General features: G+C 43.6%; 1 protein-coding gene across 1 annotated transcript in view; it reads left to right on the top strand.

Annotated features, from left to right (window-relative positions):
• Positions 1–10,480: 10,480 nt before the first annotated feature.
• LOC107192208 (glutamate receptor ionotropic, kainate 2-like) overlaps positions 10,481–14,485 on the top strand; it is a 126,712-nt gene continuing 122,707 nt past the window's right edge. The window contains exon 1 of the mRNA XM_015581418.1: positions 10,481–10,553. Within this exon, the coding sequence (XP_015436904.1) occupies positions 10,481–10,553 (73 nt within the window). The remainder of the gene's footprint in view (positions 10,554–14,485) is intronic.

Below are 14,485 nucleotides of genomic sequence, written 5' to 3' on the forward strand. Positions count from 1 at the left end.
TTATGTTTACACGGACTGATGTCGACAGAGCCATCTTTCATTGCGGCGAGACCAGGTCGAAGTTTATAAAAATTCCCCAATTGTAAAAACCTTCTTTTCAACGGAAATATGGAGTTATATCGAATTGACCCCCGATTACATCTTCATTGAAGTAAAGAGGCTCAAGCAAGGAAAAGAACCCCGTCCAGGTTTTTCACGGGTACTTTTAGACGGAAGCAAAGTCACGACATGGTCGAGTAAGCCTAGTAATCCGGATGAAACGCGACTTCGACGGCTCAATAAGATGTCTAACGTGCTTTGAATGTAAGAACTTATTGAATGCCTTTCGAACGCGAAAAGAGTCTCTTTCTGGCTCACGGGCAGTACACACTTCTTTGATCGTGCTCGGCCCGCGTCCTTGAAACCGTTCAGGATCAAAAGCATCCTGCTTTTGCAACGGTTGGATCCCTTCAAACTTTCTGAACGCGAGAATAGGTCCAATCACGCTTCAAGAAAACCGTAACATTATGCGGGCAAGGACGTAGATTTTAAATAATTGTCTGGGGTTACTACGCAAGCTGGCTTTGAACGACGCCCTTCTCATTCTTAAAAAGAGAAAATTTACACGACGGCAATGCAAGCACAGTTTAACTAAGAATGATTCTAGTCAACGTAAGAGGGCAAACATGTTTACGTTCTCTATACATTGTTCGTAACGTCCTCTGAGAAGAATATTGTAAACATTTTTTCCGTTCACTTTCTTCCGTGCTTGCATTATTTTACAACAATTTCTGGTGTGATCATGCAATTAGGCACATTAAGATCTCCATATACGGGAAATTTGTGTTTGATATCCGAGTACCTGGCCTTTGACACCACCGAAAATCTATCGCTTAATAATTAATATCTCGAGTTTCACGTCATAGATCTAATGTTTCATACCCAAACCATGATATTAACGACCTGCTACCACTGCCATACGCTCCACACACATTGGTACCACATCTAACCGATATACACCATCTAGCACCCAGAAACAACACCAACAAAAATCGTAACAATAATCCATTTACTTTACATCGATCACTCAAAGAACAACTACGTCAATCCACGACGAATCACGATCAACGATAATAAAAACGCACCAAATATCCGGCTAGTTTAATTCGTAGCGTGGTCAGGGTCGTACCGAGGGTCCACTAACCCAGATACCAGTCGACTTTGGCTGCTCGTCGGGGTGTCTTCCCCTAAAAGAGAGACACGACCACCGGAGATTCCATGCGTAGCGATGCCCAGAGCTCCGTCTCGCTCCTATCCCCACCTCGGCCGATAACCTCCCCTGTTGTCTCTCTTTCTTGCGTGGCGACCACCCCTCGAAAGCCATCCGCCACCCCCCCTTCCATCCCATGCAGCACCGCCGGTTCGCGCACTCGTCCGGGGGATGGTGGTGGATCGTCCTGGCGCAGCCAGTGCCCGCGCGTCTTTCGCGATCGTCGGACTGCGCGTACGAAAAACGGGAAGGTGTTCTTCGTCGCGTGTCCGTGTACGCCTCGAGAGGACCGGATGTTCGTTCGACTCCGTGGATCGAGCCACCGCGAACAGAACGAATTTCTCAACGTGCATCGAAGAATATTTACACGCCGAACGTAATAAACAATACAAGGAATGTGACCGACGGTGTTTACCGAGAAGGATTAATAGAAACGTGACAGGGGGTGGGTTCGAAGTGCCAGAAGACTACCCTTATTTGTTTAGCCTTGAAGCACTCTACGAAGTTAGTGTCGTCGCTCCGGCGTCTTGAAAACCTTTCTCGTTGAGAATGTAAATCCCCTTTTTGCGCAGAGGAGGTGGACATTAAACAAACAGGATTTCGGGACATTTTTCGGAACGTTTTTCGAGCAGTGCTAAGGGTGCAAAATGAAGAAGACTGTGTCAGGCCGTGTGCAGCCAGCGGGGAATTGAGTTAAGACATTCAAGGAGAATATTTCAGTTGGAACTCTTAACGTACGGTTGAAGGGTCACCCTTGCTCGTGGAGACCTGGCTCAGCGATGGGACGTTAATGAAAGTTCGACGATCGGTCGCGAGAAGTTCTCGTCGCGGGTACGATGTTCGGGATAACGAGTAATTGGCGGAGATAATGCGGTGTCACGGTTATCGGGACGAACATTCGCGGTGATTATATCCGACGAGGACGATAACGACCGATGATACTGGCCTATCGGATCGGAATTTGATGGAAATTATTGCTCGGTTATCCGTTCCACGGACGGAAAGATCCGGATCGGTGTGATTTCTAGCACAGTCGCGATAAGACGTTCCTCGAAGAACGAAACACGCCAGTGCATTCGCGACAGTAGATCCGAACCCCGAGGGCTTCCTCGATCCGTTTGGGGAAGCATGATACGCAGGACAAGTCTCGTGATCGCGGTGATCGAATAAAATGCGAGTGTGTGTTATCGATAGGGTGGTTCCGATGAAACTGACGGACGAGTGAAGTGTGTCGGTGGGACTCGTCGCTTCCGCAGAACCAATGAATGTTCGATGATATTCCACGGAGGACATCGAGATACGTAAGTATGCCTTTCCAACGATCTATCGCAAGAAATCCTTTCCTTTCGGTGATTCAGACAATGGAAGATCATTCGGACGGTTTGTTCGTTAGACGGACGACCGATATACTGTTACAGTACCCCTAATTGCAAATGTAGAATCGTGATCCATGGGCAACGAAACGTGTGCGTCGATCGGTGATCATTAATCGATTCTGAAGCCACGATTTTCGGTATTAGCCCTGGTTCGCGGCTTGCGTGCTCTGCGCAACCTGAAACACCGAGATATGCGTGAATCCCCTTTCCAATTGGGTGGCGATTAATGGTCATTGAACTGCGTTCAGCCACCCCTCCCCCTCTATCACTCACTCTCTCTCTTTCTCTGTCTCCCCCCTTCTATGTATTCTTCGTTCTACGCTGCGATATCCTTTTCGTGGATGTGCATAAAGTTTAATAGAACTACTGGATGCTCCTGATAAGTTCGAATTCTGGACACTTCGATTTTGGAAAGATTTAAGGATAATATGCAGATACTTTTTGTGGAACTTAGTGTAAACAGCTAAGAATGAACGAATTTTTGGGAATTTATTGCGAAGAAGGTACTGCACCAATCTCCTTGAAAGTTTGAAAATACTATATTGTACAATTAAACTGAAAACAAGAATTCTGATTTTCACGACAAATTCAAAAATATTATAGTTATAATGTATTATGTGTAGTTCGTGTGCAAAATAGGTGTTCCACACCGGGTTATATACCTAAAAGAATATTCAACGAACTGACACTGAAAATTTTGTCAAATAAATAATGTTAAAAAATATGATTTATTGTAAGAATACCGTTTTTTACTCACGGCGTAATATAGACATCGAGGTGACGACCATTTAGGTGGGACAATAACATAGACAGTTGCCAGCCAATAGTTAGGTTTAGTACGCGAATGCTTTGATTATATCGATTTCATTTTCGTTGGACGGATCATAGTGTTTTGTCGCATCCAGAACTCTATCTGAGATACATGTTGATTTTACTTGTACGAATTCTGCGCCAAAGGCACGCATCCGGTGGTCTAATTAGTCAACCGTAACGGATCGATACAGAATTCAATCTGAAACTCTCGAAACGTATATGTAACTACTACATGTATGGAAATCGGTAAACTTCGATGGAAACCGTAAAAATTTCCCTGCAGTGATTTTATTTGCGTTTAATTAAACGGGAATTAATTGCAGTCGAAAGTTTTCCTCTTTTAGAGTTCGTTTCGATTTGTTAAATCACGCGTATGTCCGAACGGTACCAATCGATTTAACTAAATACAACATCCATGGTCCTTCGGGCGGTCTAAATGGGCGTTCGAGACAGGACGATAATCGTGAAGTCGATTTCGATCTCTATCAGAAACGAGCGTGTTTCAGCCAGGCGACGAGAAACTAGGATTTTTAACGCGGCCGACTCTATCCCCGAGCGAACGAGTTCGTCGTCGATTTCTCGGGCTTCCACGCAAGCGAGGCGGGTTTCGTCGGGGACCGAGCCACCCCGAAGAATAACGACGATTACGATGCGACTATAACGACGTTCCAAACTTCATTGTCGCATTAACCGTTTTCCTCAACGAGAACGTTCTTTCCATGGAACTTTTATTCACAATTACGTGCATCCACTTTGTCTGGAAATTATGTAAATGTCGAGGTATTCATTGTGGCGTTAATTCTGTATCCGCAATTTCATTTAAACAGTTACTTGAACGTATTCTTTGATAATTACCAAACCGAAGAGTTGTAAGAGGTAAAAATTAATTGCGTAGCTGTTTTTTGTTTAAATAAGAAATTTCGAAAAGAACGTATACTGTTATCCAGCTATAAATTATAAAAGCCTCTGAGTACTGTCCAACGGTAAATAAAATTTCGCTTCGTCCACCTCTCGTCCCTTTTAGCTTATAAGTAATATAGTTCGTCGGACGAGGAACACCAATAGGGTATGCCAGAGTGATAATGGATTGAAGAGTAGCGGAAAAATTTTTATTTTAACGGTACTCACTACCTCTTTCTCGCGACTTCATTTACACCAAATTTGTTCGCCACCCCCTGCCTCAAAGAGTTAATCAATGACGTTGAAATATTGAACGCGCGTAAAGCTGGCTTTACGTTACGTTCGGAACTTTATGGGCATGAATTATGAGCTTCCCTTGTAATACCAAATTTCTAGTACCCCTGTTTCCGGTACGTTGAATCCGGCATGGTTGATAATAATTGATATTCCAGGCTAGTCCAAGACAGAAAGGGCCGTAAGTGTCAGGAAAAGTCAAGAAGCGACTGCCACCGTCGAGAATATAAAATCCACGATGTACCCCCCTTACCTGACGTGGCTCGTACGTGCTGTTTAGCCGAATTCTGTTTCGGAATAGCTGAGACTTTTACTCTATCAGGATTTACATTATACCCTTCATCAACCCAGACGTGAATTTTCTCTTGGCGATGAAATTATGAAATAATCATGGAAAGCTTATTCTTGATTCTGCAAATATTTCAGCGAACATTCATAAATACCAAAGTTCTTCAATCTAAATTGGCAGAAAAGTCATTGCGCTTGTATTAACGCGAAATAATGGTTCCTTCTTAACGTTAAGCAGTCAAAGGATGGACATTATATTTCACGGAATGAATTCATTGTTCCAGGGAAAACACTACCTCGCAGAAATTCCAAAGGACAGTAATCCAATTTTCCAAAGCATTATCCGTACGATACAGAGAAAAAATAATTTATCTCATAATATGTATAACACAGGCCACCTTTTCAGAATTTTTTTTTTACTGCAACTGCTTCGCAAACGTTGGCTGCCTTCGAAAAATATCCGATATCAACAGATAACTTATTCAATCGTACTTTATTTCACGTTCAGTAATTCAATATACAAAATTTTCCTCGATAAAATTAGTTAAGAGATTCATTAAACGGTTGTTCCTCCCGGTTACCTTTAACAACGATTCGTTCGATCACGACCTCCGCCTTCTTCGTCCCCGCCTTTGTTTTCAATTCGACGCGGCACGCGAGACGCGGAAAGAGGATTAACTATCACGACGCACCGTTCGAGTTTGTTGTCCGACTTTCGTTTACAACCTACCAGGGCCTGTTCGCCGGCTTGATCCTATCCAGACCGTAAAAACCTTCGGTGAACGGGGACGTACGCAATGAAAACCTCTCACCCTTTATCATCGCCCAATTCACCTTGGTCCCCGTGTGTTTTTATTCAGCGTCGCCGAGTCATGAATTCCGTGCACGCGAGGAACTGTTATCCGGACGGTAAAAAAAAAAATGCCCCGTCCTTCCGTATGGACGCTTTACGAGCTGCAATTCGACGCTTCGTCGGCGTGGTTCGGCCCGGAAGTCGATTAGAACGCACCCCTTGGCGAAGATACGGCGTCGTTTTATCCACCCCCTTCCGGAGTAAAGAACACTTCCGTGACGTAGGAAAATTACCCAGCGAACTCGAGCTGAATTAAAAAATAGCGTCCCTCTGTGGACCACGTAACCTGTTTGCGAAATCTTGATACGTTCAGGAAGGCACCGGCGAACGCGAATGGCAAACGGGCGCGCGAAACTTCGATATTCTTTCCGGTGAAAGTAATCGAAAAGTTTCCGGTATGGAAACTATTCGCTTGAATAAAATAATCGTATAAATTCCGTGAAATAATATCGAAACGTTCGATCTGTCGAGTCAGATTTCTACACTCCGTGCGGTAAACTTTACGTTTTATTATGTGCGTTCCTCTGAGAGGTCGAAAAGATGTCCCAGGAATCACGTAATCCAGGATGTACAGGATACATTTCCGTTCTGACGAGATTGTGTACTTTGAAATCGTAGGAAAACGCGTTTCAGGGAAATAGAGGACCTCCAACGTGGTAACAGATCTCGACGAGAATTCGGAAGAATTCAATCTCTGGTTCCCTCCATTTACCCTCGGTTTCGTAAAGTTCTCCGACCATCTACCGAAATTTCACAAGAATCTGTTCAATGACGCTGAAAAACCTGTCGGCGATAATTCTCCAGTGGACAATACTAGAAACGCTGTAAACTAAGTGGTACCAAAGAGCGAAACGTACTGATCACGCAAACGGGATGAATAATAAATCCCCGAAATATGGAATATTTCTCCAAATACACACACCCATCAAAGATGTTTCGTTCGAAAGAAACGTTCCCATAAATCCCCGTTAATCGTGATACATCGTAACTACGATCGAAACGGCAAAACTTCAACGAGGTATATGGGCGGCGCCACTTACCAATGATCGTTGGATATGAATCGATATAACGACGGTATTTAGACTATAAAAAGTCGAACGAGGCGAGTCTTATCGCGTGGAAGTAAAAGTATAATAAACAATCATTTATGTCGTTCGTTTGGGCCGCGTTACTATTCCCTCCACGAACGATTATGGTCGTTTGGACAGTCCTCCGCGTAATATTCCCTGGAACGTCCCTGTTATGAAGGATCGTTCGAGCTTCGTGGGATATGGATCCTGTGGATTCGAGAAGGTCATAAAACTCGTGATGACTCGCGATGGTCCGTAAGAGAGACAAAGAGATGGGAAAACTGGGGACACCGAAAGGAATTGTTCGAGGGTTGCAGAAAGGGACAAGAGGAAGAAGAAGGACGACTCGGACAGAACACGGACACGCCTACGTAATCAAACCGGGCCGCTTAAGGCCGGCCGAGAAGAAAAGGCAAACAAACACTGGCTGCGATGCGGGCGGGGGGAGGGCAGGAGTTACCCCTCGGTAAATTGGGTTAGTTTAAATCCGTTTACGTTAACTCTAATAGCGGAAGCGTGGGCTGCATGTGGCATCGACACCGAACTCTTACGCAGCTTGAGAACCCCTTTTATACCCGACGAGGCTGGTATCGATCATTCCGGTGATCGTGCCTGCGCCCCCTCTAACATCTGAAAGATTTCATCGCGGTCGGTGCCCGTAAAATATCTATTTCAATTGGCACGACTGGGGAGCGTGTAGTAATTGGAAACCAGCAATTACGCGGTAGTTTGTTGCGGGAATGATTCTTTTCGGTCGACGGTTCCTCTGGGAAACGTTTATCGCGAGAGTGTAGGTGGGATATACAAGGAGTAATGTATGCTTTGCGTGGAGAAGATTATGTTTTCATTTCTGTTTTTATCCGGTGCATTTTAATACTCGAGCTTTTAGGGTGTGAAATTTACCGCACACCGGCTGCTGTTCTGAATTCTTTTTATATAGAATCGCGAGCGGAGATTAAACTTTTGTGAAACGTAATCCTATTAAAATGTATTATGGTTCATTTAAAATATTTTGCGTGTTTTCATTGTGTTTTGGAGAGTGAAAGAGGTACAGTGTATCTACGGAGAGCACAAAATCTGTCTGACTGCGGACCAACCACTACTAGTTTCGTGCTCGTTCATAATTTCTTTAGATATTTTTTTTTTTTTTATTCAACGACCAGCACGTAAGGTATTTCCACAATTACCTCGTATAATTTCTCACTTTTGCACAAATTTTAGAGTGAATGTATTCCATGTAAATTATACATTCCAACCCCAGTTTAAAATTAATTTTCCTTTAGAACCAAATACATTCACTTCTCAAAGAGACCACTTCGTGCTGAAATTCAAAGAAGGTATTATCGTCTACACTATGGTTCAATGAACCAGTCAAAAACAAATATTTAACGAGCACAATAATGGTCGAAGGAACACGGACCACATGTTTGGTCAGTTCTGGATTCAGCAACTAGTCTCATTTGTCCCTGTACTGCGCCCAAGGGCTTGAGGGAAACAACCCTCGTGTGGCAGGTACCGCCTGACTTGACCAAAGCGAAACAAAAACTTCTTTCTTCTTCCTCGTTTAATACCATCCCTCTGTTTTCTAATATCGTCGTGAACATAATATTGTCAGTCGTTCTTCAGCTTTCATACGGGTCAGATGTGTTTGGTAATTATTGTGTCCTGTGTCACATCCGTGTAAGTTCACAAATCAGTTATTTTTTTAGTTTTATTCGTGAAATACCTATTAAAAATCTCTGTATTAGTATATGATATAGAATTCATGTGTATAATATAGATATTTAATTGACCTTTAACTGAATCAAGTCAGGTAACATTTACGTAATTGAACGGGCAACGTGAAATGCTTAACCTCTGTTACAAAATGGCTACAAAATAGTCGCCCTCTCGATAAATTTTGCAGCAATTGTTTTCACAAGTACTCACTTCGAATGCAGTTACGCGCGTTTATTGAAACGTCAAGCCGGGTTTTGTTTCGTTCGAGCGTTATATTGCTCATTGAAAACGATATCTTGCACGAGGAAAATTTTGCGCGAAATCGTATTGACGTTTCAGCATACACGGTGCAAGCGGAACAGAACCCCTAGCGGAAATATTACATCGCGCGGAGTATACCGAGTTTTTCCGTTGTAAACATCGGCCGTGATCACCGTGGACACTTAAGTGAATTAACTCTAGAAAACGCTCGTCCGTTGGATCACTGTGCCATGTGATATTTTCATGAGTTCGCTTGATCCTCACGCTACTACTAACTTGCAAATGTTCCTGTCATTTACTTTTTTACATGGCTTATTAATGTAGATACTGAATTGTCCAACAATGAATCCCTTAATCGGTATTAAAAAGAAGGGACACATTCTCCTGGGATTATCATCTTGAGTTTCACGTCAGGTACTTCATATATTTTCAACAGTAGTGTGTCGTTATTTCACAGACACAGAGAGAGAGGGAGAGAATAATCGGGTCGAAGATTGTCCCGAGATTTGTGCGCACGAGCACACGTACCTGGAGGGTTTCCATTAAACTGATGGCGTCCATTATAGGTATCACGGGGCGGAGGGGAAGGGGGGTGGACTTGTGCACACGCGGAAAGATGGACGTAAAGTCTGCCCGCGATGTCCGCGAAATTATAGCCGATAGGCGATGATATCCATTTGGCCCCATGGCTACGTCCGGCCATCTGTGTATTTAGCCAACATAATGGCGAACCGTGTGTGTTCGTACGCGAGAGAGCCACGTCCGCCATTGACTCCGATCGTATCAGGCAGCGGCGATCCGAGAGAAAGAGGGAGAGATTTACCCGACATTTTTAACGATCGACGTTTAATGAGAATATGTCGGGCTGTCTGGCTCTATTTTCATCTTTCATGAAACTCGACGCTAGCTTTTCAATATCGCGAAAATGGAAAAACAATTTTACCTCTGAATTATAGGGACTATGCTGAAAATTGGAAGCTGGAAGCTTAATAAAAGTTTAATGGCGTTTACAATCGGAATGTGGAACCCTGTTCTAAACTTAATTTATAAATAGAACTTTAGACGGGTAAAAAGCATTACTATCTTGAACATGTATTTTTGCTTATTTATATCCCAAGGTATAATAATTGAGTTATATAACATATAATAATATAAGTATTAAACCTTTATTAAATAATATTCAATGTTTTAAAATGAGAGTGATAGAAATATAATGAAAAATTGAGTGGAGTCGGCACAAGAAGGAACTATAACTTGGGTCGGATGCGACCCGGACCTTACCGTTAGAGGGTTAAAATGGTCAACATACCACGAAATAGAATTTCGGAAGTAAGATGATGATTCCAGTAATCATGGTAGAATGAAAATGGTGCATCTTTGTATGGTCAACCTTCGATAACTATTCTTTTTCTCGCGTTTCTCTGACATTTCTTTCGTATTTTTTCAGGTGCGGGCAATGACGGTCCCGCGAGGATTCTCATCGACGCGTGACGTGCCTCGAATATGTGCGCACCTGTGTTGAAGTGTACGTGAAAACGATCTAGTTCCGTGTGTAGTATATGTATCCGTTGTTCGGGAGCATCGTATTTTGTCTCGCGACGGAGCACGCAAGAACGATGTCATAGTCAGGTGCCAGCTGGAAGTCACGTCTGACACAATGGCACTGTTGTTCGCCATCATTGTCGTCTTGGTTACCACTGCCATGTCGCTGCCGCCAGTCATCAGAATCGGTAAGTGCGGAGACACGTAATTTTGGAAAATTTAAAAACGGTTAAATTCAAAGTTGATCTCCAAGATCATAGCAAAATGTAAAAATACGTACACGAAACGAGCTATCATTAGTCAGAATTAAATTTCTACCTGTCAGAATTAAAATTCTGCCACGGTAAACGTAATATAATGTTCTGCACGATATAGCGCTCGCGCGAAAATACATCCCCGAGGGTTAATTACGAAATTACCACGAATTTTCCACGATCTGTCCCCATCGTTTGCTCCGTGTAAGGATCTTTAAGCGCTCTCGATTAAATTTATATCACTGCTGTCGCGACCCTTTTCACGATGTGGCCTCTTTTTCAAGGGCGGACGAAAAAGAAACCGAAGAACATTTATCGAACGAAGTCAGGTTAATCTTTGACAGGTCGGTTGGAACTAACCGAGTTTTAATTACTTCTACGACTAATTAACGCCTGAAGAAATATCACTTTTTTCGTCGTTCCGTCCCGATATACATATATAAGCCCCTTCCACTCAGGAAAGTAGTTAACGCACGAGACACTCTCTGCCGCGCTGATAAATTTAATTTAACGGGCTGTCTAATTAAGTACTCTATGAGTTAATTAGCCTCTCCTCGTGGTTCTTTCTTTTTTTAATCCACGCGTCTCTTCCCTGACAACCTCCGCGTGCTGCACTCGCGAATTATATCAGTAATAAACTGACTCGCGAGCGAAGCTTTGGATGGCACCGAGCTTCGAGTGTCAGAGTTAAACGACATAAATTAAAATACCAAATTTTCCGCATTTTTATCACCGAACAGCGTATGACACGCGAGATCCCCCGGGAAGCGAAGGGATCCCAGGGTGTAGGTAAACGAAAACCCAAGCAAGGCACTCTAATGGCAAACGATTCGTTCCTCAAACCGAGCACCTCTTACACCGCTTAAGCCAGTTGCACGAACTCGGTGCACGAGGAGACGTAATTCCCCACGAAACAGGACACTGAAAAATTGAGCATCCTCCTCGTCGTAGTAGTCACTACGTGACCGCACTCGGAAGTCCGCGAGAGGACAAGCCGCGATGCGACGCGGAGACGCAGCGCGTAAACACTGTGAAGCCTTGGCTCGTGTGGGATCGAATCTTCACCTGTTACCGAGTGACTTCATCAGGCCTGCTTGGTATTCCGTTCGCGATTTTCGTGGCCACAGTGACGTAGGGTGGGGTGGGGGACGTGCATCGGATACTACGGTCCGTCGTGTGTCCACAGACACGTGGAACCAGGGTTTACGAGCACCACACTCACACATACACACACACCTAGGCGGTTCGCTTCTGGACCACCTTACCAGGCCAGGCGGCGGAAACTTTCCGTCGGTGTAATTGGTCGAATTTCAACATGGTGAACCGCCGCTGGGGAAACTTGGCCGCAATTGGAGTCTTCCTGTTGACGGAGGGAAGAGGGTGTTTAACGAGAGAGGGTTAAGTGAAAGGAGGAATCACTGGCTGAACCATGGTAGGAAGCAACGGGCGTTGGAAAGGTGGGAAGCGATAGGGAATTGATGCGCGATGAAATGCGCGATAAACGATTCTATTTGAACTGAACGAGTTCGATTGAATTATATTATCATTTTCATCGGTAATATATTACGTATCGATTTATATATATGTAGTTTTTCTAAAATGGCTGAGGGTGTTTCAGACGTGCATAAATCTCCGTCGATCGAATCCCATAAAAGAGTCGATAATACTCTCCTCAATACGCATCCGAAGTAGTCATCGACCTGATCGCCGTAATCAGAATCGACACTGACGCACGATCTCGCCGGGAGACAGTTCCTTGGGTCCTAGGCAACATCAATCTTCCGATGCATTGTCGTTCCCTTACCCAGTCGAGGAAATCGTATTTCCTCTATCCCCGGAAAGTGGAACGGATCTTATTCAGGATTTCGAAGGGAGGGGTGGAAACTGTGGAGGCACACGGTGTCGTATCGATGCCCCGAAAAGTCTGTCTGCCATCGATATCCCGCGTGCAAAACTTCATCGGGATTCACCCAGGGGCCTGAAACACTGGCTGGATTTAACTTTGCGCGAGTAACATCGAGTCCCGTTCGAATCCTCCAGAACTCGTGGGATTACTTGTTGTGTCGATTCATTAGGTGATCACGTAATTCTCGAAGAAATTTCGAGACCGTCTTTTGCAGCCCATGGTGCTAGAGGAATTAAATGTTTTCTGTTGGGATGAACGGAATGTTCGTGCGTCTTTGGCGAGATGTCTTTGTACCATTAAAATTTTACCAAGATGGTATTAAAAAAGTCGTGGAACGGTGAAAATGAGTAATAGAGACTAATGGAAATTATGTCATTGACTAAATAAATCATATTTTGTGAAAATAATTCTATGAATTTATTTAAAATAAAAATGCACGAACTTTCCGTTTAATCCAATACGTAACTGAAAAGTATCATAATTAAAACTGCCACAGTGAAAAAGGCCATACGTAGTCAGGCATGCTTTTTAAGTCATAAATCGCCGAAAATATATCCCTTTAGTTAATAGAGGCTGTCGATCTTGTCTTAAATTATGCTGCGCTATTAATTCCGCGCAAAAACTTTGGTAACAGTGTTTAAATTAACCCGGCTCTCTGTGCAATATACGTGTCACCAATATTTGGACAACGTTGCAGTCAAAGTGTTAAAAATTGAAAGAATATCGACAGCTGTGGCTGACGTTTCTGTTAAGCCAGGTAAAACGCGACAATAGATTGCCCCGAGGAAATTACCAACAATTATAAACTCCACGTTGAAAATACCCTAGAAATTGATTTTAATTTTCCCATGATCGATATATTTTTATTTCGATTTACGCGCACTCAGACGAAGCAAAATTATAACAACGTAGCCCAGTAACGAGTCGTGTGGCATTCACTGAACTGGTGGTTGGGATAACCAGTTTCGTAACTGTTCCGAGGCTCGCCGTTGCGTTTACTCCACCCGCGCGAGTCACACGCAACAATAAACAATACGGTTCGTGGCGTAAACGCGTAGTCTCGTCATCTACCCCGATAGAACAGTGACAACTCGTCGTCCTTTCACATCCGGCGAACCAGCAGGTAGATCGGCCACAAAAGCTTTACAAATTCCGCGTCCAGACGTCTCGTGATTTTATTTACCTGAGAAAAAATATTTCTTGTCACATCTCCTATGTCGTCGTCGCTGTTCGAGCCGAAAGACGACGGACTCTTGCCTTCGTCGACGGGATTGAAAAGGTTTGCTCGTGGGGCGATCGGAAAATTACGACGAGCTGCGGGGCCGCCATTGAACATTCCTCGTATAAATGAGCTTCAATGAACTCGTGGAACGGAAGGGGAGTTGTCATGGTGCTAACAGTATTAAAGGTTTGCAGCTCTCGACGACCACCCACGGAGAATTATAATATGCTTAGAAGCTCTATGAAGGTGTGGTTGTTCAGCCGCCATATGGGAATGCTGGCAATCTTCGCCATGGATGTTTTCAAACGAATCCTTGCGTATAGTAGGCGGACGGAAATGTTTAATTAGAAGCTTCTTTTCAACGGCAATTGACCGAGCATCTGGGGGCGTGAGAGAGGGTGGGGGTGATCCTTTTTCTACTTCTATGTTACGTGTATTCAAGCTTGGAAAATGAAAATTTCCATCTATGTTGTATTTGTTCTGGGCGAGGAAGGAACTGGTAATTTGAGGCTGGTTATTCGACATCTTTCAGTGTCAGGACGCATTTGCAAGTTCACGATTTCAGATACAAATGTCTAAGAATTAAAATGGGACTGAATTCGAAATTTTAAATTGTAACAAAGAATTTTTAAAAACAATGAACTATTTTTCCAAGTGTTCATTTGATAATCCCACAATCACTTTCTGGACAAGTTAAGAACAACAAACAGACGATAAGAGGGGAGGTCCGTCTTCGTG

Source organism: Dufourea novaeangliae, unplaced genomic scaffold, assembly GCF_001272555.1.
Source record: "Dufourea novaeangliae isolate 0120121106 unplaced genomic scaffold, ASM127255v1 scaffold299, whole genome shotgun sequence".
Taxonomy (NCBI): Eukaryota; Metazoa; Arthropoda; class Insecta; order Hymenoptera; family Halictidae; genus Dufourea; species Dufourea novaeangliae.